This window comes from Gopherus evgoodei, chromosome 1 (genome assembly GCF_007399415.2).
Source record: "Gopherus evgoodei ecotype Sinaloan lineage chromosome 1, rGopEvg1_v1.p, whole genome shotgun sequence".
Lineage (NCBI taxonomy): Eukaryota > Metazoa > Chordata > Testudines > Testudinidae > Gopherus > Gopherus evgoodei.
Window position 1 is genome coordinate 323749682 of NC_044322.1, and position 25379 is coordinate 323775060.

The following is a 25379-nucleotide window of genomic DNA, read 5'->3' on the forward strand; positions in this document are numbered from 1 at the left end:
TGGTACATTACCAAAGAAAACCATAATTTAAAAAGTGTTTCAAAAGAAAGAAAGTGCCATCAAAAAAGTTATTTTTTTAAATTGAACAAACTAACCTACAGAAATCTGTTCATTGTTATATCTGGGCAACCAGATTGGTTGGTTAAATGAAAATGAAAGTAAAAAAAAGTGTTGTATTAACTTGCGAGGGCTCACAATTTTGAAGAGCAGGTGCTAGCAGACTTTGATTTTGATGCTTAGAGCAACTGATCACAACTCCAGACCTCCCAAAGTTTAAAATATGGCACTCTCAGGTTAGGGGATCTCGTTCTGATGTTAATGACACTACTTTTACACCTGTGTAATTCCATTAACTTTCATGTAGTCACTCCTGATTTTCACTGTTTTAAATTAAATCAGGATCAGAGGGACAGCTTTAAAAAAAAATTACACAAAACAAAACAGGAAAAGCCAAGACAAAAAATACAATATGCAATAAACAGTGAAATGTGAATAATAAATATTGACAAACACTTTCTCACCTGAATTTTCCCTATTAATAATACTTCAGAGTTAGAGGAAAAAAAACATTCATTTTGGCAGAGTGATCACATTTTTCCTGTTTTCTTTTAATAATTAAAATATATATTTCTAACTACTAATTATTATATATAATTTATACAGGATTTATTCTCATAGAGCAAACCTTGGCTCGGCTGATTAAAACCCTCACAGTTCTGTTACCTTTTCCCCCTGTGGTTTTGATTCTATTCTTTGTTTTTAAAACTTTCCTAGTTCATGACAGAAGAGAGGATTACAAGATAGATGACATACTGCCTGACATCTGGCAAACTGAATTTGTACCTTAAAATGCCTGTACAGGTGTTAGTAAATCCTACCACAGAGCTTTCCATTTTTATTAAAGCCTTCTGTTTTATTCAGCCCTCCCTAGAGGAGCTGATAAACTACAGTTCAGAGTCAGTTTGATTCTATTATGTTCTCTATTGAGTGGCACAGCAGTAGTCTTCAAGTGTATAATTTTCAAATTTGAAGCCAATCGATTGGAATCCTTTATCCCAACTACAAGCACAGTTATTGAATGAGTCAGGAAGAAAAGGCCACTTTGTTAACAACTATTTCTCACTTTTTCTTTTCTTTTATTCCATTCTGTACTCACCAAACAAGAATAGGAATCATTCAATCTATGATCCAAGGTCTGCCTCTGAAGTACTCTAAAGAGGGAAGCATGGTCAAACTTGCAGGGATTAGCAGAAATAAACTCATCCATCCCATGTTTCTGAGCACGATCTGCATCTATTCAGAGAAAGGAAAAATCATACTATACAGTACATGTGTATGTATATTCTTTTAATTAATGGCCTATGGCTCTCACAGAAAGAAGAAGATTCTTGAAAGCATTAAAAACTGAGGGCTGAATTACATCAACAGGTGCATGCAGGTGACTCCAATTATAGAATCTCGTCTTAAATTGATCTAGCAAATAGGCAATTAAAAAAAATAATTCAATAAAACTATCACCATAAAATCTGGGCACAACACAGATTAAATGTAACAGTGGGTGTAATCAAGTAACCTGCAACTGACAGCACAAACAGCTTTTTTTCCTTGGACAGTCCCAATCAAAGATAAATGATCCAGATAAGGCCCAGAATCAAACAAGTGCTTGACCAAAACCCCAGTTTAGAAAATCTATTTGCAAACACAAAACAGGATATTTAAAATCATTCTGACTGTATGATTCTTTTCTTGTACCTTTTTAACCATCACAGATTACAAAATAATCTTATGAGTGTAAACAATTTATTTCTAAGGTTTCTTGTTTACATGAGGTCCTCTTGCTAATTTTAGTAATATTACCAAATAAATAGCCTTCCTCCATTGCAATAAAAGTTTATGCATTTATTTGTCAATGTAGGAAAGGGTATGTCCACTGCACATCAAAGTACCACTCAGAGAACACATTCACCATTGCTAGAAGCCCATTTCCCAAATGGCAAACTGGAGCAGAAATGAACACATTGGGTTGAGCTAGGTCATTTCCAGCCTTCTTTTTGTACTCTGCTTTTAATGAGACGAACCTAAATGTAGTAATGGCAAAAAGCTCCTTCAACCTCCGAGCAAAGAGTAATGAAAAAAGGCAGCAGTATTTTTGTGTAAATACATAGAGAAAACATGCCATTCCAAATGGCACTTCAATCAAAGGCCCAAATTTATTGTTCTTCACAGATTGCATCTTTCAACGCCTTTGAACCCCGCGGGTTTATCAAAAGACAAGCTCTAGTGATTGCTTTCATTAATGGTATGTTTTGTCAAAGTCCTCAATGGGAATTATCTACCAAGTATGGACAGAAAAAGCCTTACAGTGCCCAAAAGGACTAGTTATGTATTAGCACATTAGCTCTGCTAGATTCTATAGACTATATTGGGGTGAACAGTCCTATCAACTTAAAAATTGACTTTCCCTTACAATAGGATCTCAGCTTTTGTTCCTTTAAATTCAAATATGTCTTCTTATGCTCGTTACTAGAAAACTACAGTCCTAAATGTATCCTAAATGTAATTTTGATAACTGCATGGTACAAACCTAAAATTTCTAAAGAAAGGGAGACAAAAGTTTATTGATTAAACTCAATTATAGAGTCAGGTTCATAATAAAACTCAATATTGATCTGCGAGCATGATGCTAACATAATCAGTCACATTTAGAAATTTAGCCCCAGATCATATTGATCCATGTCAAGTCCAACTTTCAGCTGTATTTGTAGATGGAAGAATTATTTAATTCAAGCTGAATGATCTGCAGCATCATATCTTGAAAAGATGCACAAACTAATTCATATCACTTGGCTTTGCATTGTCAAAGCAAGAGTCAAATCCATGTGACAGATTTCACCAAGGTGGATGTAGCAAATAAACAGTGTGACAGTACATTGATGATTTAAGGTATAAGATGATCTACAGAAACAGCAGCATATTATTTCTTGGCATTTAAGAAGCAACAGCATGTATGATTAAACACCTTTTAAAAAGATTAACATTTCTTTTCTGAATACAAGTGGCCTACCATTAATCACAAACTTAGACTGTATTTCACACACAATAATTTGAAGGGTCCTTTCCTAAATATAAGTAGTAAATAGTTTTAACTTATTTAAAATATTAATTTGAAGAGATACACTTGGGTAGCAACAAGGTAACATTTGATTCAAAAGTATTAAACTATGTTGTGAAATTATTTTGAATATTGTTTCCAAAATGTTCTACATTAACAGAAATATTTCCGTAGACACAATCCATGTCAATGTAATAAATAGATTTTTTTCTGCATTTCTTAGTAACAATTGCTTCTTGTATAAATATCTACTTTATTGAGTCTTTTTAAAAAAAAAAACATTACAGCAGGTCACAGAAAAAACAATACATAATGTTCCTTTGTGCTGTGTCTCTTCTGTATAACATGTACCCAGCAGCAGCTTACTTAAGCTTTGGGGACTTAATTTTTCTCTGCATAATTACAGGTACAAGATCTTTTTTCTTATTTTAAAAAAAGTGTATATTTCTTTTGATGATTAATTTGAAATCAGTGGTGTGTGTGTTGTTACACAATGAGACTTTGACTCTAACATCCAGATGCATTAATATGGACACTTGAACATGTATGAAATCTCACTGAAGTCAATGGAGTCTGGGATAAGAGACCCAGGCACAGGATAAGTTGAGAAAACCAAAGCAAAGTTTTCAGATATACATACTTATTGGTACTTAGTCCCAATACCCATTTCCTACCAATATTTGCAATTAATATTTTTCTTCCAAAGTCAATAAAAAACCTTAATGTACTAATATGAAACATTAAATGGGAAATATATCATTCAAGATTTAAAAAAAAGAAAAGAATAGTTAAAAACTTACCTTTGCCAGCTACAGGGGAGCAGGAAATAATAATTAAAAAAATAGTTTACCATTTACTCTACAGTGTTTACACTCTAGTAACTGTTCATCTTTTCCCATCCTTTCCCCACAAAAATAAAATAAAATAAAGTTGAACTGCATAATTAAAAACATAAGGACTTGTTTGGAAGATTAAAAGACAGGAATAAATATTTTATGGCTGTGGTTTCAAAATTTGATTAGCACTACATTTTAGCACTATTTAATATAAAAATTTGCTTCATCAGATCCTTGAAGCAATGAGTTTGAGACTTTCTGGTTTGCCCATCAGGGTAAAAAAGTGACACCTTGACCACTATAATGATATAATAAAAATGCAATTCCTTTTTAACTTTTATTCACTCCCTCGACTTTATGGAGAAAAAAACATAAGGACTGAAATTGCTCCTGCTTATTTTTAGTTCATATTTGACTTCCTCACTCCCAGCAGTACTTTCTGTGTCATCTCTGGATTAGGTACATGTGAAATTACCGTGCCCTTTTCTGTCCAGGAACCATAAATAGGTTAATTGTTTAATTTAATGGACCACAGGGCTTGGTCTAACTCTCACTAAAAATCAGTGAAAAGGCTTCACTGATTTCAACAGGAGTTGATTCAGGCCCTTAGTCTTCAGTGAATGTTTCTGACACATTTGGAAAAAAGAAACTGGTTCACAAATAAAAATAAGCTAGGAGTGACTGAAAATGAGGCACTATCATGGGTCAGTATGGCATTTTGTAATGCTCCAAATTCAAATACAGCAATAGTTAACATTTGATTTTTTTAATTAAATAAGAATTAAATCTCCTCCCTTTATATTCTAAAAAGAGCTTTAAATTTCCAACAAAATATTTCCCAGTTCACCTTTATTATACAAAATATTTGTGAATATGTTGATAGAACTATAATTCATCTTTCTGACACCAGGTATAAGGAAACCCTAGATTACAGAAGACTTTCAGTAGCTATAGGACAACTGTTAAGACATGCCAATCTTTTAAAAGTTTGCTAGTAGACTGCTTTAAATTTTTGTGGTCTAAAGAGATGTGGGTATTTATTCAAAGCTGCTCATATTTGATTTTTTTTTAAAGTAATGTTTTGAGAAATGGCATCTTTAAATTTAAGAAGTAGACCCAGATTCAGCAAAGCACTTATGCACGTGGCTAACTTGAAGCAACCTCACTTATGGATAGGTTGTGCAAAAGTAGAAGTAAAGTAAAACCATAACTCCTGATTTCACCCAGCTGTCAATATGAAGTCAATGGAAATTCAGCATGTGCTTAAGGTTAAGCATGTGTTTCAGTGTTTGCTCAAGTGGGATGGACTAAAGTACGTGTTTAAGTGCTCTGCTAAGTCAAGGAATTAATCAGTAAATCACGTGTCGTTTATTTGAAATTAGCTTTTCTCTTCAACCCACAGTGACTTCGAACAGAATATGACAGCAGAGTTAGCATGGTATGGGCAGAGGGGGTGTGATTATATGAGAGACTGGTAGCACCACCTCTGTTCAGGTTGCTCAACATTTGCCATTATAAGATTCTGATTCCAGTTGCTTATAACTCTGTACAACTTCAACTGTTTGGGCTGAAATTGTATATGCTGGATTTCTGCCTCAGGTTGGTATTTTTTGGGGGGAAACTTCAGCCAAAATGGTTCAGCCATTTCTGAGAACGAGGTTATGGAAAAATAAGTTGTTTTGCCTATGTTAAAATATTCTGGTGCTTTATTAAAGCTCTAGCACCTTCATGCTTTGCCTGAATGCTTTGAAGATTTAACACATAATTTAGTATCCTCTGGGGATGCATGGAAGTCTTGCAGCCCATCTAGAGGCCATCCACGTCTCTATCTTATGTTTGTATTAACATATTTGTATAATATATTTGAGTGCACAGAAAAGCGGATTATAAAGCTAATGGATTGATGAGAGTAAAATAATGCTTTCCTATTGATCACTGTAATGGTTAACACTCAGAAAAATATATTCTGCACCAAATGCTATCTCCATGGCAATATGTGATTCAACTTTAACCCGTATACAGTTAATTGTTATATTTTCATAATTTACAATAGCAACAATGACCTCCAAATTAGACATTCTCTGGCTGTTGATGATACTCTGGGTTAAAGAGCTTTCAGATAAGAGCAAACTAGCAGGAAATATCCTCCCTGTGAATCATTCCTGCTTAATGTTCCCTGAGTGAGCCATTCCATGCTTCACTTATTAAAAAAACAAAACAAAAAAAATAAAAAATAAAAATAAATACTTACAAAGCTGTGATAATTCCATGTGGACATTTCCTCCTTTTGGATTCATCTTCTGTGCTTGACTTGCAGGAATGGGTTTATATGACTGGCCTGTTGCTCTGTACATTGCTTGAACCCACAGTATTCTATCCTGGTCATCATCACTCGCAAATATTACCGTATCTCCTTCTTTAACAGCATTGAAAAACATTCGCCCACCCTGAAGACCTGCAAAAATAAATAGCAAAATATCAGTGCACAATGGCATCAGTGATTTTTAATGTGAATATTAAATACATATTTAGTATGTTAACTAACTGGATGCCAATATTCATCATTAAATAGGCATTTGTGATCAAGAAGCATGAGAAAATTTGCAGCACAGCCATTAAATGGTAGTGAGTAGTCATAATATATACGGGCCATGCAAAGATTAACCCAAATTCTAATCTGTTTTCCATTTGGAGTCAAGAATGAGATAGACTAATAATAATATTCAGCACTCATGTATCACTTTTCATCTACAAACCACTGCACAAACAAACTAATCAAGCCTATCAACATCCCTGATGTGTAGGTAATTTTGATCATTCCTATGTTAATGTCCAGAAATTGAGGCAGAGCTGTTAACTGACTTGCTCAGTCAGGATTATAACCTATGAATTCCTGGCTTCTGATTCTGGTGTAAATATACTAGACCATGCCAACTCTTGCAATGTTGAAGTGTGTGGCTTTAGATTAACAGAGTAAAGTCCTGCTGAGTTCTCTTTGTCAATGTTTAATATCAATACTAACAATATAGGAAGAAAGGGGAAGATATTGGTTTACTATGTTTCCCTGATAAGTGTGTTTTTGTTTTAGTGCAAATGGCTCTGTGACCTTCTGGACACCATAGTTTGAATTTTTTGATCTTTCTATCATTTTTTCTTTCAACAAACTTCCTTCTTTCTAAAGCTTGATTTTCCTACTTGAAAATCCCAGAGGAGTAACTGTAAAACCTTCAGCCGCTGACAGAAAATAAACATTATCATGTTGACTGACAGAAACATCAATGATAATAAGTAAAATTAATCTGCTGTTGTACATACTCTGTAAAACTTTTGTAATAGCATGAAATGTACCTGTGTGAGGAGCTGTATAATCCACAGTGTATCCTTCAAGCTGCATTAATTCCTGAGGCTCAGATTTCTTTTCTCTGTAACTGCACATTGCAAATGTGTACTGGCTTACCTGAATAAGAACAGGAGTTTTGGTTTGTTACACTGCATTTCATATGTTTACATGCCAGATGACAATTGACTGGTGTTATACAGAAAGCAGAAGAAATGCTACTTCACATCTTCTAAATGCTCAAACCGAGGGAGTAAGAAAGTGCCATAAGTCATCCTCTGAAGAGGATCAGTTGCCAGAAGACTAGAAGCAGACTACCTTGTGGAAAAGAAACTGCTGACAGAGGGAAATGCATACAATCAGCCAGTGGGGATAAATGAGTGTGCAGTCTGGTCACTCCTAATCAACAGAGGTAAGAGCTACCTACAGTCTGTAGTATGGGAGGAAGAGAATCCCAAGTTTCACATGGAGCTGGGAAAACAAAGCTATGGTGGAGCTTTTGAATTTTTATCTATATCAACCTTTTCAGGTTTCTCCATTGTAGACCCAATCAGTACATCATTCACTAACAAGCCTCATCTGAGGTCAAATTTCAACAGCTGACTCCACCTGAATTCAATGGGTTCGGCAGGTGCTTAGCCAAATTATGCATCACATCGTTTAAAAAAAAAAAGGCAACATCTCTATCTCAGTACATTTTCAGAACATGTACATTTTGCTGTGTGATTTCTACTGGAATTAATCAGAGCTTTGACATGCTCAGACAAAAGGTGCAATATGAATGTAAAGTATAATAATAATGGAATGTGGGTAGCTAAATTCCTGTACACTGCTTTGAAAATGGATTGCATTGTTTTAATTATTATTTGTTGTTTTACAGTAGTTGTAAGGGCCCCCAAAAAGACTGGGCCTCATTTTGGTAGGGGTAGATGCACATAGTAAGTGAACAGTCCCTGCCCACAGAGTTTACAGTCTAAATGAACAAGACAGACAAGTGGAGTATGATCTCATTTTACAGATGGGAAACTAGGGACAAAAAGATTAAATGACTTATCCAGTGTCACAAAGGCAGTCTATGGTGAGACAGGAACAAAACCTAAATATCCCAGTCAAATATCTTAACCACAAGACCAACTCTCCTTCTATTTAATTTTTCACATAAATGAATTAAGGATAAATTAAACTATAAAGTGCATATGTACATATATGAGATTCTGCATGTAGATTTTTTATATTATCTGTTACTTAAAATATTTATTTAATTTAGTCTGATACGTCTATAAATATTAAAATGAGCAGCACATGCTAGCTAAGAGCCAGATCCTTTTACTCACACTGAGCAGCAACCTCGCTCCTCAAGCTTGGTCCACCAATTTAAATGGGACTACCCTAGGAGTAAGGTAGAGCTCACCACGAGTAAGGGCCAAATCTGGCCAAAATGGTTAAATTTTTCTTTCGCACAGATTCATAGATTTTAAGGCAATACAGGCCATTATGATCGGCTAGTCTGACCTCCTGAACCACACAGGCCATAGAACCTTGCCCAGGTATGCAGGAAGCCCAAACTTTTTGTATAAGCTAATGCATATCATTTAGAAAAATAATGAGTCTTGATTTACAAAGACTACAGGTGATAGAGAATCTACTATATCCCAAAGTACGTTGTTCCAACAGTTAATTACCCACACAGCTAAAAATTAACATTTTATTTCTGAATTTATTAGCTTCAGTTTCCAACTGTTAGATCCTGTTGTGCCTTTTTCTGCCTAGATCAAAGACCTATCTACTAAAAGAAGAACTCTTCCCCATTCAGATATTTGTAGACCAGGATCAAGTCACTTAACTTTTTCCTGGATAAACTAAATATATTTTGTACTTAAGTCTCTCAACTAAAAGCATGTTTTTTCAGACTGCAAACCATCCTTGCAGCTCATTTCTGCTCCAATTCTAATTCTTCAACATCCTTTCTGAAGTGTTGATACCAGAACTGGGACAACATTCCAGTGATGGTCTACTAATGCCACATACAAAGACAATACCACCTCTCTACTTCTACTTGATATTCACCTGCTTATGCAACAAAGGATCATATTTGCTGTCTTAACTACAGCATCCTACTCACATTCAATTGGTTATCTACCATGACCCTGAAGTCCCTTTCAGCATCACCAAATCCCAGGATACAGACACTCATCTTGTAAATGTGATCTACAATCTTTGTTCTTAGCTGAATGTTCCTGCATTTGGCTATATACTAAAACACAGGTTGTTCTTACCAGCTGATCCAGTTTTTTCTGTATCTCAGACTAGCAGCTTTAAATAACAATATCACACCAATGACTTGCATTATAGAGGTAGTTAGTAATTAACTAATCGTGATAATGTTTATATTCCATTTTTTTCCCTGCAGTTACTGTATTGTACTGCAAGGCTTTGCATCACAATGTAGTCTTCTACAGACTGTGCAACATAGTCTGTTGGCTTTACTTACATTTTTCTAATGGGACATTCCTCAAAATCAACCCTAAATTTTAGATTTTGTTTAAAAATATAAAACCTAAACCTTTTCAAATCCTAAAACAAAGAGAATAAAATCACTAGAAAATCCTTCAGAAAACATGAGAACACAGGAATTACCTTATTGGATTATATCATGGTCCATTTAGTCTGCTACCTATCTCTGTCAGTGGTCACATGAGATGCTAAACAGGAACATCATGTGGACAACAAAACAACATGCACAGGGAACAAATATTTAATAATAGGCTCTTTAACATAGCTGAGAAAGGTATAACAAGATCCAATGACTGGAAGTTTAATCTAGATAAATTCAGACTGGAAATAAGGCATAATTTTGAGAGTAATGAACCACTGGAACAATTTACCAAGGATTGTGGTGGATTCTACATCACTGACTCCTTTTAAATCCAGATTGGATTTTGTTCTACAAGATATGTTCGAGGAATTACTTTGTGGAACTTCTAAGGCCTGTGGTTGGTTAGATGATCACTATGGTCCCTTCTGGACTTGGAATCTACACATCTGTGAAAATATACATTTTGTTGTTTCATCATAAACAAAAGCTGGAAAAGTGGTGAAATACATTTTCAAGTAATTGGACTAAAGGAAGTCTCCCCTTGTCATAAACAGATAGCTAAGGGTTAATGTCTCTTTCACCTATAAAGGGTTAACAAACAGTGACCTGCAAACACCTGACCAGAGGACTAATCAGGAGACAAGATACTTTCAAATCTCATGGAGGGAAGCCTTTGTTTGTGGGTTTGGGTTTGGCTTTGTTCTCACTGGGTCCTGGATGGGGCTAGAGGTGCAACCAGGTTTCTGCCAATCTCCCTGCTACAGTCTCTTATCTATTCAGAATTGTGAGTAAGAAAAGGCGGTCATAGTCCTTTAATTTGGTTTTTTTTTCATTTACATATGTGTACTTGCTGGAGGTAGCTTAAATTGTGTTTCTGCTGGCGAAAGTTTCTTTCTATTGTTTATAAGTTGAAAGACCCTGTAACTTTTTACCATCTAAAGTGCAGAGATAAACCCTTTACTTTTTTTCTTTCTTTTTTATTAAAAGCTTTGCTTTAAGACCTGTTTGAGTTTTCTCCTAGTTAAGGCTCAAAGGACTTGAGTCTGTGTACTTACCAGGGAATTGGTGGGAGAAAGGAAAGGAAGGAGGGAAAGGTAAGCTTGTATCGCCTCTGGGTGAGGGGGAGAGAGAAACTTGATCTCTCTGTGTTGTGTTTCAAGGAATTGATATCAGGCGATCTCCTAGTGTTCCCAGGGCGGGAAGGAGCTAGGAGGAAGAAGAGAGGGGGAAGGGAATGGTTTATTCCCCTTTGTTGTGAGACTCAGGGAATCTGGGTCTTTGGGTCCCCTGGGAAGGTTTTGGGGGGACCAGAGGGTATCAGGCCCTAAAAATTCCTGATTGGTGGCAGCGCTATCAGATCAAAGCTGGTAATTAAGCTTACGGAATTCATGCTAGTACCCATATTTTGGACGCTAAGGTCCAGAATTGGGAATTATACTTGACACCACTGATAATTCATCAAATAACTGTCAAAAATGGGAAGCCTGAAGTTAGAGACAAGATATTTTCAGATAAAAATAGAACTGATCTATCTTCTTAAATAGCAATATTAGCTTGTAGTGCTTAAAACGTAATGAAAGACGTGCCAGGGCTCAAGCAAGTTTTTTACACTAACAACTCATGCAGCAAGCCCAGAGGTGCCAGGGTGATGAACTGCCAATCCTAGAGGTGCCAGGGTTCAGCCAGGGCAAGCTCTGGCACAAATTAAGCAGGAAGAAATTAGGTAGGAAGAAATATAAATTTTTTGTCTGTAATTGGAGTTCTCTGAAGGTCATAATTTCCACAGAGCCAAACATCAGGGTCTCATACATATGTTTAATTAGTTTGCATGTTAAAGTTTATTTATAACAAAATGTAAAGCTACTAAAAAATTGTGTTTGTTATTACAAACCTGAAAATGGGCTGTAAATCAATTTCACCAAGGTATACCAATTTTTAAAAGGAGACTCAGCCCATAAGGTGAAGCATTCCCCACCAGAAGGCAGGGGGAAGGGAGCAGACAAGTTTTCATTACCCCCACCTCATAGACTCTAGGACTGTAAGGACCTCGAGAGGTCATCGAGTCCAGTCCTCTATTAGAGAGGGAAGATTTGGAGGACATATGGCTCCAAGTTTTCCATATCTTCTCATCAATTCCAGACTCTAGGAGGTGGAGTATAGGGTTCAAAGCTTGACTACCAGGTGGACATGAGCACATCCTGGCAATACCTTCATGGTCCAGGACCACAGTTACAGAGAGAATATGATCCATAATTGATCAGTGGAATTTCTGACCTTGGGCAACCTTCAGGGCCCAAAGAGACAATTACCTATAGGGATGGACAGGGTTGCTAACCCTCACAGTTTTGCTGGGAGTCTCTTGGAATCATGAGATTATACATCTTCCAGAGGCTACTTCAGCCAAACTGGGAAATTTTGGGCATTAAGAGTCCAGTGCAGCAGCAGGGCTAAGGCAGGCTCCCTTACCTACCTGGGCTCAGCGCCGCTCCCAGAAGTGGCCAGCATCATACCTGCGGCCCTTGGAGGACAGGGGGTTTCCACGTGCTTCCCCCACCCCAAGTGTCGACTCTGCAGCTCCCATTGGCCAGGAACTGTGACCAATGGGAGCTGCGGGGGTGGTGCCTATGGGCAGTGGCGCATGGAGACCTCCTGGCCCCCCACCTAGAAGCCACTGCCAGAGGGATGTGCCAGTTGCTTTTAGGAGCCACCTGAAGTAAGCATTGACCTCCTCACCCCCCCACACACCCCAAGCCCCTGCCCGGAACCTGCACCCCCTCCTGCATCCAAACTCTCTCCCAAAGCCCACACTCTGCACTCCAACCCTCTGCCCCAGACTATTGCCCGCACCCTGCACCCAAACTCCCTCCTGGAGCCCACACCCTGCATCCCCTCCCGCACCCAAACTCCCTTCCAGAGCCCTACCTCACACTCTCTCCTGCACCGACCCCCCCTGCCCCAGTGCAGAGCCTGAACCCTACATCCAAACTCCTTCTGAGAGCCTGACCCCACACCCACTTCTGCATCAAAACTCCCTTCCAGAGCCTGCACCCTGCACCTCCCCGCACCCAAATGCCCTCCCACAGTCCGCACCCAAACTCCCTCCCAGAGCCCACAGCCCCTCCCACACCCCAACCCCCTGCCCTAGCTTGGTAAAAGTGAGTGAGGGAGGGGAACAGTGAGCAACGGGGGGAAGGGCGGATGTAATGGGGGCGTGGCCTCAGGGAAGGTATGGGGCAGAGGCGGAGCAAGGATCTTTGGGTTTGTGTGATTAGACAGTTGGCAACCCTAGGGATGGAGGGGGCCCATGGTCTGAGGGAGTTTTGAAGACAGTTTTGCAGGTACTGTATATATAAAACCTAATAGGAAGGAGTGGATAATCAGCAGGTACAGAGTCACATCATAAAGGATGCTTGAGGATTGTGGTTTCCTAGGGAATATTTAGAATTGTTTTAAAAATAATGACAGGTTTCAGAGTAGCAGCAGTGTTACTCTGCTGCATCTGATGAAGTGGGCTGTAGCTCACGAAAGCTCATGCTGAAATAAATTTGTTAGTCTCTAAGGTGCCACAAGTACTCCTGTTCTTTTTAAAAATAATGTAATTCAGAATCCTAAAGTTGTGCAAACTGTTAGCCTATGTAACATTAATAATGTTAACCTCCTATTCCCTGCATACTATTCCCTCCTATTGTCTGTTACACTCATCCAATGAGTTTTGTCTTCCATGAGATTTTAAGATTTTTGAGTTGGTGACCAAGTCTTCCTATGTATTTATACAATGCCTGGCAAAACTTGACCCTGATCCTGATTTGAAACTGTGGGCACTATAATAGTTTATATAAATGCAAATAATAACAAACATATAAAAGTTAATTAAGTCTATTACAATCTATAAACTATGAAGGCTGCTGATGTACGATTATTGAAATATCACTGACGGACAACTGGGTAACTTGATCCGCTCAGCTAAAGAAGTGAAAGTGTTTGGTTTTCATGTATATTCCAGAAACACTGTTTTAGTTGCATCAGCTTTTGTCTCATCAGGAAACAGTCCTCCTGCCACAACATTATTATTGTTGTTTATTTTTGCAGCACTCAAAAGTGTGCAAGGTGCTTAGTAGAAAAAATAAGAGACAAGTCCCTGCTAAAAAGGGCTTATAATAAGGAGGAAAGAAAAAAAATCATATTTTTGTTCACTGCTACTCTTTTAAATGTATGTTAAACCCTCCCTCACCATTCTAAGCTAGAGTAATGCTGTGTATTCACTTGGATATGAACAATACACTCACAGCTGTACCCATCTGGCATGTAATTTTGAGCTCCCATTTGTTATCTTTCCAAATATTTTTTCATTAATCACATATTGCCGATTACAGACAGACTTGTCAATAGCAACTGGTTCAAATTATAGTAATGATCCCCCACCACAGAAAACTCTGTGATTGAACCTGAGCCACAATCCCCTTCCCTACACTCCCATCTGGGTCACTACTGATTCTCTGTGCTATCTCACAAGAAGGTGGCAGATTGTTGGGGCTGGAATTAGGGAGGCACAGGTGTTACCGCTTGCTATAAATTCTTTAGTTACCCTTTCTATTACCCTTATGTTTTACTGGATATTTAACTGATGTAATCATACTCCCAAGCACAACAATATACTGTACTGCTAATAAAAAATCCTTCATAGAGTATAAAGGTAAAGCAAAAAATTATATATTTAACCTAAAATATTTTCACGTTGTAAAAGTTCCTAGTAAAAAAGATTTAAAAATAAATCTAGAAAATCAACACTCACTGGGTTCTGTGATTATAAAGTGTGTTTCCACTTCCTTTTGTAGTAGTGAACTGTCACATTTTTATGCATAAAGTCTATGAGGCCAGGATTTCATGGGACACCTTGAGGAAGAATTTCTGGACTAATGCACTATGATACCAGTGTTATACCTGAGATACATCAATGATATTTTCATACTCTGGACAGACAACCTAAACTCCCTCACAGATTTCCACCACAACTTCAACAACCACTACCCATCAAACTCTCTCTAGAACACTTCCACACCAGGATCAACCTCCTGGACACCACAGTCAACTTCAACAATGAAGCCCTACATATAACTATATACAAGACACCCACAGGACCGGGACACCTCCCTTCATTGATCTAGTAGCCACCTCAATCACACCAAAAAATCTGTTATCTACAGCCAGGCACTCAGATACCACAGAATATGCTCCGAGGAGATAATCCAGGATACATACCTTTAACACTTAAAACAGCCTTCAACAAACAAGGACACTCCACCAGAGAAATAGGTCATATCATGGAATGGGCCACCCAAATATCCCATGAGAACCTGCTTCATTATGGGAAAAAAAACCACTCTGAGTACACACCTGTAGTTGTCACCAGTACCCTATGCTGGGACCCGTATGGGACTATCATTAAACAACTAGGGGGAGGGGATAGCTCAGTGGTTTGAGCATTGGCCTGCTAAACACAAGGTTGTGAGTTCAATCCCGGAGGGGGCCATTTGGGGATTGGTCCTGCTTTGAGCAGGGGGTTGGACTAGATGATCTCTTGAGGTCCCTTCCAACCCTAATTATAAAAAAAAAAAAATAAAACTACAACACATAGTCGATGGGGACCCCATCCTGAAATATTGCCAGAATCCCCTCTTCTGGCCCTCATACAAGCCCACAACCTCACTCAGCTCATCGTCAGAAGCACAGTTCCCACAGACGAGGACACAGCAACTCAAAGTGGCACAAGACCCTGCCAGAACAGATGCAAAACCTGCAGAAATATCCCCACTGCTACCAATATCCTATACAACACATCTTTCAAGATCCAGGGGTCCTACACGTGCCTATCACAGCAGGTAGTGTACCTCATCCAATGTACTATATGCCCCAATATCAGCTATGTGGGTGAAATGAGACAATCACTACGCTCTTGAATGAATTCATACAGAAAATAACAAAACACAAAAACACCATATCACCTGTGGGCAAACACTTTTCATAAAGCAATCACTACATATTTGACCTCTCAATCTTCATCCTCAAAGGAAACCTGCACAAAATTTTCAAAGGGTGAGCCTAGGAGCTTTAATTCATAACTTTGCTAGAGACTGAAAATGATGGACTTAATATAGATACTGGATTTATGGTTTATTATAACAATCTGTAATCTACTAGCTCTACCCCCTTCCTTTTATTCATCCTATGACTGCAGAGGTATTAACTGGCCACTTCACCTTGAATGGTCTCTTAGAATGTGTCAACTATTTACTTTAAACCAGTGATTTTCAACCTTTTTTCATTTGTGGACCACTAACAAATTTTGAATGGCGGTGTGGCTGTCTTTGGAAATCTTAGATATAGTCTGTGGACCGCCAGAAATCTGTGGACCACAGGTTGTAAACCACTGTTCTATGGTAACAACCACCTTGACCCTCTAAACATAGTCTGCGGACTCCCAGAGGTCACAGCTCTAAACAATCTGCTCCACCTTGTATTTAGCTGTGATACTCTGAGTACCTTTCCCAGACCTGAAGAAGAGCTCTGTGTGGCTTGAAAGCTTGCCTCTTCCACAAAAAGAAATTGGCCCAATAAAATATATTATCTTACTCACCATGCATAAAAGACTCACCATGTATCTCCATGCATAAAAAATGTGCACCTCCTGTATAGCTCATGCCCTTGCAGAGTTCTGTTACCCAGGAGATGGGGTGTAGATACTGCTAGTTCACTGAGAGACTTGAAGAGCATATAAGAACCTTCCTCTTTTTCTTATATTTTTGAGATAGAGCTTAGTTTATTTGACTGAGTTGGTGAGATGAGACTACAGAAAGCTACAGAACTCAACAATATATATAAAACTATAGCTGCTAGTTTAAATTTTATAGCTTGGTTGAATGTTCATAGATTTTAAAGCTAAAGTGACCACTGCAATAATCTAGTCTGACCTCCTGCTTAACACAGGCGCATAGGATTCCCTGAGTTCATTTCTGTTTGAACTAGAATATATCTTTTCCAGTCTCGATTTAAAGATCTGTAGTAACAAAGAACCCCCCACAACCCTCAATAAACTGTCCCAATGGTTAATTACTCCCACTGTTAAAATTTGTGTCTTGTTTCTTGCTTGGATTTATCTAGCTTCAACTTCCAGCCATTGGATTTTATTATACCTTTGTCTGCTAGACTGCAGAGACCTCTATTATCAAATTCTGTTCTTCATCTAGATATCAATAGATGGTGATCTACTCACCCCTTAGCCTTCTCTTTGTTAAGTTAAATAGATTGAGCTCTTCAAGGATCTCATTATAACGCATGTTTTCCAACCCTTTAATCATTCTCATGATTCTTCTTGGAACTCTCTCCAATTTATCAACACCCTTTTTGAACTGTGGACTCCAGATTTAGACACAGTATTCCAGCAGCAGGTGCACCACTACCAAACACAGTTGTAACATAACCTCTGTACTCCTACTCAAGATTCTCCTGTTTGTACATCCAAAGATTGTGCTAGGCCTTTTGGCCACAGTGTCACACTGGGAGTTGATGTTCAGCTGATTATCCACCACAATGCTCAAATCTTTTTCAGAATTCCAAGGATAGAGTCCCTCACCCCGTAAGGATGGCCAACTATCCTCTACTCCCACACAATTGAGTCAACATTGTTTCACGGATTTCTTGAAGGCATCATAGAGGAAGTGGGTCTTAAGGAAGAGAGGTTGATGAGCCTTACAAATTATTTCTCAATATAGGAAGTGGTTTTAGTCAGACAGACATCACATACTTCTTCCTGTGTCAAATTCATCCCTAGATGGCTGAAGAGGGAAGTCCAAGCAAACCTTGCAGCCCTTATTCAGTCAAAATTTCTAAGGATTTCTGTGGCAGGTCATAAAGACAGCAAGATTTAGCCAACATTTCTGAGATAACAAGAGCACCAATATCTGGGCAGATGGACTTCTGGCATTTAATGATGAAAAGAACAGCTATGAATGAATTACAATTATAAGAGAAATGTTTCTCTATTTGGCTTATTGGAAGAAGAAAATATTGCCAGATCATACGCAAGATAAAATATCAGAACTGCCTGCTTTTTCTTCTTCTCTAAAATATAAGATATTGTGCCTCTGTTGTTTTCCAGTTCGAAAAGAAGGATGGATAGGTAGCCATCTAAAGAAGTGACTATATTTTAAAAGGAATGAACAATTATATCACAGAACAGAGGTAGTTAGAATTTCCAAAAACTCAAGAGCCAAGTGTGTCCACCCTATACTATCAAATAGCTCAGTAGTTTGAGCACTGGTCTGCTAAACCCAGGGTTGTGAGTTCAGTCCTAGAGGGGGCCACTTAGGGATCTGAGGCAAAAATCTGTCTGGGGATGGGTCCTGCTTTGAGCAGAGGGTTGGACTAGATGATCTCCTGAGGTCCCTTCCAACCCTGATATTCTATGATTACGCAGAAGTACAATTTCTCAATAAAATGGACTTATCACACTCTCACATCAGCATCCTGCACAATCAGCATTACACACTAACGTCACACCTGAATAATAGTTCATGACCATGTGTAAACCATGTTGAAGGCATATATAACTGAATTTTATGTGCGTAGTGCTTTAATGATGTAGGTCAAATGGATATGAAAGAGACAGAAAGAGAAGGGGGGAGGATCACCAAGAACATCAATAATGAATCAATACAACAGGTTGATATGCATTGTTATATGTTTATTTCAAATCTTTCACCTGCACTGATAACATAAGGCAAGTAGCATGTATAGATCACATCAATAAGCAGGGCCTGACTGTACAGCTAATATTAAATTCACAGATTCTTTATAAAATATAATCCTGTTGATTTTTGTAGCTACTTCATGTTATGATTCTGTCATGCTGACATCATGCACCAACTTTACTGATATGGGCCAAAATAAAGCACTGATGTCTAGTGCAGAAGATCATCACAGTTAGAAAATTACTGTAATGCTTTCCCCCTAGATTCTAGCTTGAGAACAGAAAGTGAGAGATAATTGAAGTTAAGTTTACTGGACTCAGCTGGACTCCGAGTTTGTTCCACCACCTCTCCATCCAGCCCCCTAGGCCTGCTAAGGTGCTTACTTTCTACATGTCTAGAAAGTCCACAAAAAGGAAGACAATAGAGCCTGGCAGGAAGAGAACTGAGCCTTTTTGTGAGGTAGAGGGCAGCAGAACAGGGGGGCTGCAGAGGGATGCATGAGGGAACAGCAGGATGAGAGGCATTCCATCCCTTCTGTGCACTTTAAGAGATTCACTACCTACATGCAAGCCTTAAAGAGCAACTTCAGGGTCATCCCCATCCCTACTAAGCCTTAAGAGGCTCATAAGGGACCCTAAAACCTCCCCTGGGAGCCTTAGGAGGCTCAGAACCTGTCAAGCCTAACTAAAGTGCCTACCCGTCTTCCCTAGTGAGCCTGTGCACTCTTATGAAGATTTTTACCCTTTAGTCATAGGGTAGAGCTTGATTCCACACCACTGAAGCCACTGACTTCAGTGGAAGCCAAACCAGATCCATGGGCTTTCAACTTTTAATTTCATTTGAACAAGGATTTTGTTTGGAATGATTATTATTCTGCTTAACGTCCTTTAAACTCAGAATGGGAATGGCAAAGGGGAGAGGTTGAGCATGGATGAGAAACAGAATGCTAGAGGAAGGAGATAGATTTCCAGTAAAATAGTTATCCACTGTTTTAGAAGCATGTTTCTTTTAAAAATCCTTGAGCTCATGAACTCCCTGTGACGTTGCATCCCATAATGCTTTATAGAAATATGCTTGTGAGTGTAAATATGACATAACTGGAATATGTTTTATGCTAGATATGCCATGTAACATGTCTTTGCAATGGTTATGTTCTACTGAATGTATTTATCCTGTTCATATGATGTATCATTTTTATATCTGAAGTTATGAGCATTGGCTCTGTGCTTGTATTTAAAATGTTTGCTGTGGAAAGCACCTAAGGCAGATTTGGTCAACTTAATGTGAAGGGGTTATTCAATTAATTGGGAGTACTTGGCTAACAATGGACCTTGATAGATGCCAATCCACATCTGAGATTTCCTGGGAACTTGTGGGCAATGGTGTCAGCCTGTAGAGAACTGAGTCGTGCATGGACATGTGACTTGCCCATGTGACTCCAAAACTCTTATCTTGTAACTGTAATTCTACACAGGAGGAGAGAGGAGTTTCCACCCATAAGGGAGACACTATATAAAGTCCTGGGAAACCTCTCCATTTTGTCTTCAGCTGTCTTAAGAGATAGCCTCTCCACCCCAAGGAGATGCCTGAAAGAAACTGGATCAAAGGACAGTAACTACAGGGATATGAGTGACTGCTGGACCCAGACTAGGAGGAAGTCTAGTCTCTAAAAGAAGCTTATTGGAACATCTCTGAGGGTGGGATTTACCTGTATTTAGTTTCTTACTGTATTAGGCTTAGACTTGCATGCTTTATTTTATTTTGCTTGGTAATTCACTTCGTTCTGTTATTACTTGGAACCACTTAAATCCTATTTTTTATATTTAATAAAATCACTTTTTACTTATTAATTAACCCAGAGCAAGTATTAATTCCTGGGGTAGCAAACAACTGTGCATATCTCTCTATCAGTGTTGTAGAGGGCGAACAATTTATGAGTTTACCCTGTATATGCTTTATACAGAGTAAAAACAGATTTATTTGGGGTTTGGATCCCACTGGGAAAGGGGTATCTGGGTGTTGGAGATAGGAGCACTTCTTAAGCTGTTTTTAGTTAAGCGTGCAGCTTTTGGGGGATGTGGTTCAGATCTGGGTCTGTGTTTTCAGCAGGCTAGCGTGTCTGGCATAACCAGGCAGGGCTCTGAAGTCCCAAGCTGTCAGGGAAAATCAGTTTAGAGGTTGTCCCAGCACATCAGGTGGCAGTCCCAAGGGGGGTTTCTATGACTCAACCCGTCACACTCCCCAAAACCCCACCAATAATATAAATAACACGTATTTAAGGAGATTCACATAATCACCACAGCACCTTTCTGCCAGTTAGAATAGGGACACACAAAAGAGAAGAACTGACTCTAAAGTACATCACATTTTCAGCCATGACCTGAAAACAAGCATCACCCTGAGTATGTGCAGAAGGCGTGCTGATTTTTTTTAAACACTCATTAAAATTGTTGTTCATTTCTCCAGTCTGACAACTCATGTAAGAAGCATTTCTATTCCAAATCTATTATTCACATATTTGATCGTCATGAAAAATTGTTTTCTCTTGCCACGGAGGGCAGGAGAAGAGGCAATGGGTTCAAACTACAACACTACAGATTTAGACTGAATCTCAGAAAAAACTTCCTAACTGTAAAAACACTAGGACAATGGAACAAACTATTTAGGGAAATTGTGGTAGCTCCTTCACTGGAGGTTTTCAAAAAGAGGCTGGATAGCCATCTGTCTTGGATGGTTTGACCCAACAAATGCTGCATCTTGGCAGAGGGTTAGACTAGATCAGGGGTCGGCAACCTGCGGCATGTGTGCCAAAGGCGGCATGCGAGCTAATTTTTACTGGCACTCTGCTACCAGCCTGGGGTCCCGGCCACCGGCCCCGCTCAGCCCGCTGCCTGTCTGGATGAACAGAACCCCAGGCCGGCAGCTGGCTGAGTGGGGCCAGCGGCCGGGACCCCGACTGGCAGGGGCCGGCAGATGGAACCCACAACCAGCAGCAGTGGTCCCCACCGCTGGCTGCACTCAGCCTAATGCCAGTCTGGGGGTTCTGTTCGCCGGCCCCTGTAAATGTAAAATGTATCATTGGCATGCAAAACCTTAAATTACAGTAAATAAATGAAGATTTGGCCTACCACTTTTCAAAGGTTGCCAGCCCTGGATTAGATGATCCTTATGGTGCCTTCTAACCTTATAGTTCTATAATTAAATGGCTAATACAGAAAGAATATTCTCTCTCTCTCTCTGTATACACACACACACACACACCTAAACATCAAGAAAGTGTAACATAGTAGCACCTAGTTACTTTTATTTAATTTCAAATGCAGAACACCGTAGTTGAATTAGTTCATTCAGGTAGGGTAAATATATTTTACTTTTTACAAATATTTTTAAACTTTTTCAATGAACTGAATGCTGCTAGAAAGGGCCATGCTCGATGGGATAATTCAAGACCAGATAACTTCACTCAATAGTGTCTTTAAAATTGGACTCTTATTCTGGAAGTTCTTCTCCACAGTATCTGTGTATACGTATGTGAATTGCCCTCACACTTTTGTTCACTGAACATACTATAAATAAATATAATGATGCCGCTAAAAAATCTGGAAGAGTTCTGTGAACATAAATTGAAGGTATGTATTTACAAAGAAGAATACGCTGCTTTAACATTGCAGAAATCACAGGTAAGATTTTACCATTCTGAGAGTACATTTCCAGAAATTTTACCATCCAGACTTGTTAGACAAAGAAACTACTAACCTGAACAAGAACAAAGTAGCGTTTTTTCCATCTTTTCCAAACCTTCTGTCCAAGAGCATATAAATACCTGCCAAAGTAAAAAAAAAAAAAAAGTCATCTGTGAATAATCAATGTGATATAAAGAGGAGCCAATGAAAACAATTATTCAACTACTATCAAGCCTTCCTTCAAATTAAGCATTGTCATCTCCAAACAGAAGTAATTTTCCCTTCTGTTTATTCAAGTCATTAAAAATGTAAGTGTGTAAATATTCCTTTTCACTCAAAGTTAGACTGTAATTAAAAATATGACAAAGAGAAACAGATACAAACTGAGTGCACTGATATTTAAAAAGACTAATCTGCTTGGCTCTTTTATGCAAGCAATTGACACTGAGGGAAAAAAGGGAAAGACAATAGAAATATGACAGCAAATTAGAACACTTATAGCTACAAACACACACACACACACAGTGTGTGTTTTAGTCAAATAATTAGACTGCAGGCTCATCTTTTTTGCTCCGTGCAGATTTACTTTGTATTTCTAATTTTTTGCTGTTACTTCTTCAACACAGTTGAGTGTGGGTAAGTTTTATATAACATCAACCATAATGCCAAGGTGGGAAGATGTTAAAATATAAAACTGCCATCAAGGAAACAGGATTTCATTCTCTTTAATATAAATAAAACTGAGGTTCCCAAATACAGATTCACCTGGTGTAGAGAATAAAAACCTGGACTTCTTGTTCCCAGGGACAGAGAATTCAAGACTTTGGTAAAAGTCTGGGCAGAAGGGCAACACTGTAGTTATCTGAGAAGCAGCAGAAGGGTGCAGACTAGCAGCAAGTTTATGGCTGATTTTTTTTTTATGATTGTCAGACTCCTAATCATGAGGAGGACAAGCCTGCTCATCATGTCAGAGGGCAAAAGAAGGTGGTCTGAAATGAACATCCTCAACAGCCCAGAAAAACTGAGAGAGAGCTCCTTGTAGAACTTGAGGGAGAACAACACAACCCCCTGTCCCAACAGCTGCCTCAAGGAGCCTGCCAGACTGCACTAAAGGTAACTAGTATAATTCATGGAACCAAGTCCTTATACAAAACTGCAATTCAGTGTCTGGATTTGATGGGGCTGGACTCAGGGCATTCCCCAGAAAAGCATGTACTCAGGCATATAAACTCTGGTGAAGGTGCTGAAGGCCCCACAAAAATTATGGATATAGAAGAGGAACCCAGAGCCCTAGGCATCAAAATCACTGGCAAAATGAGAAGAGTCCTCAGCACTAATGGTGCCATAGCAGGCATCTCAGAATCACAGATTTTTGGATTCTTGATCATGCATTTTCCTTTTCTGACATAGTGATGGGAACTCCAGTCCCAAACAGGGGTAAGTACTTTTCTCTTTTTCCTTGAGTCTGAGTACAACCAAGAGTGGTATTAAAGTCTCCTTGAAATAAAGACCCACATGAGACTGTGCAGACAGCACTGCAAATCGACAGTCCTGGGTTAAAGCACTGAGGAGAATCATAGTATCAAGAACCTGACTGGTTTCAATCCTGAAATTCTGCAGCAGGAGGTCTGTCTACTTGCAAGTAAGGAGGGTGGAGGCTAAGGTCTCCTGGTGACTGACAGGGCTAGTTCTGCCTCCAAAACTTCAAGCAAGGCTGAAAACTCACTGTAGAACCTGTGAACCTTGCCTCACTAAGGGCTTGGCTACACTTGGAGTTGTGCAGCGCTGGGAGTTACAGCTGTCTTCGTACAGCTGTGTAGGGACAGCGCTGCAGTGTGGCCACACTGACAGCTACCAGCGCTGCAGTGTGGCCACATTTGCAGCATTTGCAGCACTGTTGGGAGTGGTGCATTGTGGGCAGCTATCCCACAGAGCACCTCGTCCCGTTTTGGCACCATGGGTTGTGGGAAGGGGACGGAAGGGTGTGGGTCATTCCGTTTCCTGTCCCAACGCCCTGGGGTGCAACACTTCATATCCCATCAGTCACTGTTTTTCCCTCCACGTTTGGCGCCATCGTGAGTCTCCCAACGGTTTGTGTGCAGCGTGATTTCTGTGGGAAATGGAGCCCGAGCCGCTGAGGACTTTGCTGATGAGTGTCGCCAGCACATCACATTTGGCAGCTGAGCTATTCCTTCAGCTCCAAAGTGACAGTGAGGAGTCCGACGATGATATCGAGTCGCCTGACGCGTGTGACACTAAATTGCTTGTGGCAGTCACGGACATGCTCAGCACTGTGGAACGCCGCTTTTGGGCTCGGGAAACAAGAACTGAATGGTGGGATCACATCGTAATGGAAGTCTGGGATGACGAGCAGTGTCTGCAGAACTTTCGGATTAGAAAAGCCACTTTCATGGGACTGTGTGAGGAGCTCGCCCCCACCCTGCGGCGCAAGGACACGAGATTGAGAGCTGCCCTGCCAGTGGAGAAGCAGGTGGCTATTGCAATCTGGAAGCTGGCAACTCCAGACAGCTACCGATCGGTCGGGAACCAGTTTGGAGTGGGAAAGTCGACCGCTGGAATAGCGTTGATGCAAGTTTGCAGGGCCATTAATTGCATCCTGCTAAGAAGAACCGTGACTCTGGGGAACGGGCAGGACATTCTGGATGGGTTTGCACAAATGGGTTTCCCTAACTGTGGAGGGGCGATAGATGGGATGCATATTCCTATTCTGGCACTACCCCACCTAGCATCCGAGTACATTAATCGGAAGGGGTATTTCTCTATGGTTCTACAGGCGCTTGTGGATCACCGTGCGCATTTCATTAACATTAACACAGGCTGGCCTGGAAAGGTGCATGATGCACACATCTTTCGGAACACTGGCCTGTTCAGGAAGCTGCAGGCCGGGACTTTTTTCCCAGACCGGAAGGTCACAGTAGGGGACGTTGAAATGCCCATTGTGATCCTTGGAGACCCCGCTTACCCGTTAATGCCTTGGCTCATGAAACCGTATACAGGGAAGCTTGACAGGAGCAAGGACCGGTTCAACTACAGGCTGAGCCGGTGCC

The 25379-nt window shown here is 39.6% G+C and overlaps 1 protein-coding gene across 24 annotated transcripts in view; it reads right to left on the reverse strand.

Moving 5' to 3' along the window:
* Window positions 1-25379, reverse strand: part of CADPS2 (calcium dependent secretion activator 2) — a 602399-nt gene that overhangs the window by 203849 nt on the left and 373171 nt on the right. For 16 of the 24 annotated variants that reach the window (XM_030549117.1, XM_030549118.1, XM_030549116.1 and 13 more), the window contains exons 9-13: window positions 22385-22451; window positions 7297-7405; window positions 6200-6403; window positions 3913-3921; window positions 1157-1293 (exon numbers count right to left, since the gene is read on the reverse strand). In XM_030549117.1, the coding sequence (XP_030404977.1) occupies window positions 1157-1293; window positions 3913-3921; window positions 6200-6403; window positions 7297-7405; window positions 22385-22451 (526 nt within the window). The remainder of the gene's footprint in view (window positions 1-1156; window positions 1294-3912; window positions 3922-6199; window positions 6404-7296; window positions 7406-22384; window positions 22452-25379) is intronic. The other 8 variants (XM_030549119.1, XM_030549114.1, XM_030549136.1 and 5 more) reach the window with 1 other exon arrangement.